This window comes from Musca vetustissima, unplaced genomic scaffold, assembly GCF_032173495.1.
Source record: "Musca vetustissima isolate MV318-11 ecotype Yass unplaced genomic scaffold, APGP_CSIRO_Mvet_v1 utg92465, whole genome shotgun sequence".
Classification (NCBI taxonomy): domain Eukaryota; kingdom Metazoa; phylum Arthropoda; class Insecta; order Diptera; family Muscidae; genus Musca; species Musca vetustissima.
In genome coordinates, this window is record NW_026875514.1 from 6,130 (window position 1) to 12,427 (window position 6,298).

The 6,298-nt window shown below is 37.1% G+C and overlaps 1 protein-coding gene and 1 long non-coding RNA gene across 2 annotated transcripts; one reads left to right on the top strand and one right to left on the bottom strand.

Moving 5' to 3' along the window:
* The first annotated feature begins 3,304 nt into the window (after positions 1 to 3,304).
* Positions 3,305 to 4,542, top strand: LOC133338002 (uncharacterized). The gene is made up of 3 exons (XR_009754621.1): positions 3,305 to 3,486; positions 3,549 to 3,747; positions 3,802 to 4,542. It is a non-coding gene; the product is annotated as an uncharacterized LOC133338002 (long non-coding RNA).
* Positions 4,495 to 6,036, bottom strand: LOC133338001 (putative nuclease HARBI1). The gene is made up of 5 exons (XM_061546190.1): positions 5,737 to 6,036; positions 5,356 to 5,675; positions 5,188 to 5,291; positions 4,976 to 5,123; positions 4,495 to 4,918 (listed from the first exon to the last, which is right to left on the bottom strand). Exons 1-5 carry the CDS (start codon positions 5,850 to 5,852, stop codon positions 4,533 to 4,535), a joined length of 1,074 nt encoding a protein of 357 aa, XP_061402174.1. The 5' UTR covers positions 5,853 to 6,036; the 3' UTR covers positions 4,495 to 4,532.
* Between the last annotated feature and the right edge of the window lie 262 nt (positions 6,037 to 6,298).

Below are 6,298 nucleotides of genomic sequence, written 5' to 3' on the forward strand. Positions count from 1 at the left end.
TTCTGTGCAGATAGTGGTCAGTGAGCGTTCACAACGTCGATATATTGAAAATTATACACACACATACATACGTAAATTCGTTTTCACATGAAAGCAGTGTACACCAGTGAATATGGAATTTAAAACGTTTCCGCAATCATTGGTAAATCTGTTGTTAATTAACCTCATTCCGTTCAGTTGTTCGTTAGCTCATCCGTTCGTTTTGTATAGACGGATGTGTTTTTGGCTTCCTTAAATATTAATTAAATAAAAAAACAACAAAACAAAATAATAATGACAGCATTAAATACTTCATATCATTGGCATTAACTTTTCATTTAAATATTTTATAAGCCATGGCTTTATTTCAAATACACAATATTCCGGTTTGTCTTTATCCGCTCAATTATGAATAATGCAATTTAATGATTTTTAACTAATTAAATTTTTGGTTTTGAAGGGGATTTTGGTCAGTATTCCTTTTTCGGGGGGATTTGTTGCTAATGTAATTAGGAAGTATTTATATATTGGGAGATAATAAATTATTATCAGGACGTTATTGTGTCAGGAACAAGAGAAAACATTTGATTGTTGTGTACAAAGTTCAAAATAATATTTTTTAAATATAGTAATTATAAAATAAAATAATAAGAAAAATTTTTTGAAGAATATTGTTCAAGGACTAGCTAAGCCATAGGCGAGGACTTTTTAATGAATATTTATAAAGGACTATGTCATAGGCGTGGACTTTTTAAAAAATATTTTTCAAGGACTCTCTGAACCATAGACGTGGACTTTTTAAAGAATATTTTTCATGCACTATCTAAGGCGTGGACTTTTTAAAGAATATTTTTCAAGGACTATCTAAGGCGTGGACTTTTTAAAGAATATTTTTCAAGGACTATTTAAGGCGTGGACTTTTTAAAGAATATTTTTCAAGGACTATCTAAGGCGTGGATTTTTTAAAGAATATTATTCAAGGACAATCTAAGGCGTGGACTTTTTAAAGAATATTTTTCAAGGACTATCTAAGGCTAGGACTTTTTAAAGAATATTTTTCAAGGACTGTCTAAGGCGTGGAATTTTTAAAGGTCTATCTAAGGCGTGGACTTTTTAAAGAATATTTTTCAAGGACTATCTTAAGCGTGGACTTTTTAAAGAATACTTTTAAAGGACTATCTAAGGCGTGGAATTTGTAAAGAATATTTTTCAAGGACTATTTAAGGCGTGGACTTTTTAAAGAATATTTTTCAAGACCTACATAAGGCGTGGACTTTTTAAAGAATATTTTTCCAGACCTACATAAGGCGTGGACTTTTTAAAGAATATTTTTCCAGACCTACCTTTCCAGACCTACATAAGGCGTGGACTTTTTAAAGAATATTTTTTGAGCTCCATTAGAGCTATAGGCGTGGATTTGTTAAAGAATATTTTTAAGGACTATCTAAGCCACAGGCATGTACTTTAAAAATAATATTTTTGAAGGACTATGTATGCTAAAGGCATGGACTTTTTAATGAATATTTTTGAAGGGCTATCTATGCTAAAGGCATGGACTTTTTAATGAATATTTTTGAAGGACTATCTATGCTAAAGGCATGGACTAATGAATATTTTTAAGGACTATATAAGCCACAGACGTGGATTTAAAAAAAGGAATATTTTTCAAGGACTATCTATGCCATAGGCTTGGACTTTTTAAAGAACATTTTGCAAGGACCATCTTAGCCACAGGCGTGGATTTGTTAAGGGTGGCGTAGGGGATGATGATACCAAGCAACGGCTCTGACTGGCTTTAACATGGCGAAGCCCAGGCTTATCTTGGTCCCTCTTTCATCTCAATTGTGGACACTGACCTCCCCGCTGTGCCACCTGGGGAGCTATTATCATCACCCGATGAAATAGTGAGCTAACATGTGCCGCGAGTTCACCCATAAGAACTATAAAAAATGGGTTGAGGCGTCGGGTTAGTTGCCCACCCTCGGAAAACCCAACCTACTATGAAAAAGCAAAGAAAAAGAAAACCAAACCCCCCTAATGTTGACGACCCCCGCAAACGTATAAAGGACCACGATCTGCGAATCTGCACTTGGAATGTGCGCACGTTCAACAGAACAGGGGCAGTGTTCGCTTTGGCGGATATACTCAAGAAGTACAAAGCCGATATTATTGCCTTACAGGAAATGCGATGGAAAGGGACAGGCGTAAGTAAATCAGACGATTACGCCCTGTATTATAGCTGCCATGAAACGAGACATGAATTTGGCTGCGGATTTATGGTTAACAGGAGAATAAAAGACCTTGTCTCCAGATTCACTCCAGTAGATGAGCGAATTGCTATAATCCGTATAAAAGCGAAGTTCTTTTACATCAGTCTAATTTGCGCCCATGCTCCGACCGAAGAAAAATATGAACAGACCAAAGACATATTTTACGAGCGCCTAGAAGCAGCCTATTACCGTTGCCCTGGCCATGACATTAAAATTCTGCTAGGAGATTTTATTGCAAAAATCGGAAGGGAAAATATCTTTGGCCCCACCGTCGGAAAATTCAGCCTTCATGAAGAAACATCCGACAACGGCATGAGGTTGATTGACTTCGCGGCAGCAAAAAACATGGTAGTTAGCAGCACCAGATTCAAGCATCTCGATATACACAAGGCCACCTGGATTTCTCCTGATCAAGTAACGAGAAATCAAATTGATCATGTTGTGATAGACGGAAGGCATTCATCCAGTGTTTTAGACGTCCGATCGATCCGAGGAGCGAATATCGATTCGGACCATTATCTTGTGGCAGCCAAGGTACGCACCCGTCTTAATGTTGCAGCAAAGGTGCGATCTAATATAACACGGAAACTCGACGTCGAAAAGCTGCAAACACAACAGGTAGCCGAGGCCTACTCCGCTCAACTTACCCATCTGCTTGAAGAAAGCACTTCTTGTCCCGATAATAGTATAGAAGCACAATGGCAAAGAATTGCCCACTCCCTACAAACTGCAGCAAAAAGAACAATTGGGTACCAAAAACCACCACCAAGAAACCCATGGTACGATCAGGAGTGTCGTAATGCTACTGATGTGAAAAACGCAGCGTATAGGGCAACCCTGCAGACAGTAGCAACACGTAACGTGATGGAGAATTATCGGGAGAAAAGGAGAGAGGAGAAACGTGTTTTCAGAAAAAAGAAGAAAGAACAAGAAAAATGTGAGCGTGAGCAAATCGAGATGTACAGGAGTCAGAATGAAGTCCGGAAATTTTACCAACGAGTAAAACACCAAACCGAAGGCTTTGGTGCAGGCACATCCTCCTGTAGAGATGAAGAAGGAAACCTGGGGCCTAATGCTCGTACTCGATATCGAGTTGTTTCGATAGATAATTTGAATTTTTGGATTACCGTATCCGTGATCGAATAAAATTTATCGATATGTCGAATAAAACTATTCGAGTTTTTGCCCGCCACATTCTACCTGTCGAGACCAAAACAAAACAGAAGAAAAACGAAATGTAAGTATTAAAAAATGTAATTATATAAATAAAATATAATAATTCAGCCTTTTATTTCACAGGAGCACGAATTGCAACAAAATAAATTTTAAGCAAAAGGCAATTATGGCAGATTTTATGTCTGACCACCCGGGACTTGCCAAAGGAAAAATTTCGAATTGTCCAGAAGGTAGAGCGTCATCCAATCGTTTGTGGTAGCAGTTAACAACCAAATTAAATGGAGCAGGACCACCCGTAAAGAATGTCACCTTGTGGCGAAAGGTATATATTGAAAAGTGGTATGAAAAATTATGTTTCACAGTTTTCCTTTCCAAGGTTTATGCAGACCAAAAACAACAAGTTAAGAAGAAATTATCTTTTAACAAGGCATCAAAGAATCAGACAGGTGGAGGCCCATATGAAGAAAAACTCCTCACCCAATCAGAAGAGCTGATACTGGAAGCAGCAGGATTATCAGCGGCTGTAGAGGGGCTTTCTTCAGTCCAAAGTTTTGGTGCAAAAAAAGGAATGGAAGTGGATAGGAAGGAAAACGACGAGGAAGAACTGATGGATGTAGAAAATGATATGGACTGCAGCATTGGTTCCACTGTGCCTTCATCTACTCAACGTCGTACCAAATCAGCCTCCAAGATGGATCTTTTGAAAGAGAATATAGAAAAACACGATGAAGGGATGCGCGAAAGGAAGTTGTTTTGGGATACTCTAATGGATTGTAAAAGAAAGTCCCTCAAAATTAAAGAGGAAACATATAAATTGAAAGAAAGATCTTTAAAAATAAAGGAAGAAGAGCATAAGTCAAATATGGCTATAAATAAGGTCGAGCTTGAGATTAAAACGTTGGAATTGAATTTGCTGAAACAAAAGGCCGATTTGTAAGAAAAAAAATTGTATATTTGTACCTGTATATTACTATGGACTTTTCTAGTAACCCATGTACCTTACCATAAAATAATGAAATGAATAGCTTTGTTTATTTATAATTACACTAGAATGTATTAATTGAATTAGTTTTGTTTTTGTTGATTTCTTTAATAAAATATTTATTTTTACATAGATTGGTACAATGATCTTTTGATTTGGTTTCGTATTTTTTCACCAATCTTATTGGGTTGTGTATGGTTAGATGTTTCCACTTCCATTGTGACAGATTCGATATTAAAATCCTTTTCGGTATACATAGGCACTTTAAATTTGATACAAATGTTGCGCAGGGCAGCACATACATTTCCGAATAACGCCATTTTTACAGGGGAATATCTACTTCTTTTGTCATGGCAAACAATTTTCCATCTGGCCTTCAGCATACCAATGGTTCTCTCTACTATACATCTGGCTGATGAGTGGACCTCATTAAATTTTGATTCAGGTGACCCATCGGCAGGATTCCTATACGGTGTAATACACCAAGGCTCCAGAGGATACCCTGAGTTTCCTGCATAGCAAAACATACGTGTATTTCATTAAATAAAGCATGAATCAGAAAACATACCTAAAAGCCACCCGTTTTTGAAGCTGTTGTTTGTGTACATTTGTTCCAACAATCGCCTTCCGTCGGAATGCTTCCAAATGAAGGAATCGTGTGCTGCCCCCCCATATTTGGAAAGTATCGCCGTAATTATGTGTTGGTGATCACAGATCTGCGTGAATTAAATAAGATTTCTATATTAATATGTAATGAAAATAAATTTAAGTAAAACTTACAATCATGGAATTTAGACTATGGTATCCCTTTCGGTTGAAGAACATGTGTTCGTTTTCGGTGGGTTTCTGCAAACCAAAATGTGTTCCATCTACACATCCAATTACTAAAAAATGTAAAAATGCATATATTATTTTATTTTAGAATCGAAAAAGTCAATATATTCTTACCTCCAGGAATCCGAAACTTTGTACAGAAATGTTCCATACACAAAGCCGACTGGTCTGGTGAAAAGTTGATGTGTTCTGGACAAAGCTTTAGTTCCATTTCTTTTGCGACTCGCTGGACAACTCTGCAGGTTGCGCTTTGGCTCATTCCAATCAGAAAATCATTACCCACAGTGTGCTGAAAACTTCCACTGGCCAAGAGTGATAAAGTTGATGCCAATTGTAGAACTGCCGGAATGGACGATGACATATGTCCGGAGAAATCTAGTCTAGATAACACATATCGAAAAGCTTCTTTTGTCAGTCTAAATCGTTGACGGAATCTGCAATGAATTGCAAAAATTATAAACACCACACTTGCATGCATTTTCTTATTATACTTACGCATTTTCTGACAATGATAAGGGGTCACTACGTTCTCGAATTTGTCTTCTTATTATTTTTATATTATTACCGTCCTCATCTTCCGAAGAGGATAATACAAAAAAACACGTATCCATATTTTTTTTCAACTTTTAATGAAGCGGCAAACAATTGTTTTGTTTACTTTTTTTGGATGAAAACATATGTTTCGATTGTGGGTATTTCGATTATTTTTTGACAATAATCGATAAATTTTTGAATAATTCCATTCGAGTCGTATCATTCAATTAGTAACTACGGATCGTAATTTAACTTCGAACAAAATCTCACTCTATACCGAGTACGAGCATTAGGCCCCTGGTGACAGATACAGACAGCGTGTTGAGGATCTGGAAGGAGCACTTCGAAAAGCTACTAGTATCAAATAGTGGCGATGAAGAAGATACCCCAGAACCAGTAAGAGATGATGGTATAGAGTGTATACCACCTAGCCATGATGAGGTCATAAAAGCAATTAATCGGCTCAAGAACAACAAAGCAGCAGGAGCCGATGGGTTACCAGCCGAACTAGTCAAGACTGGTG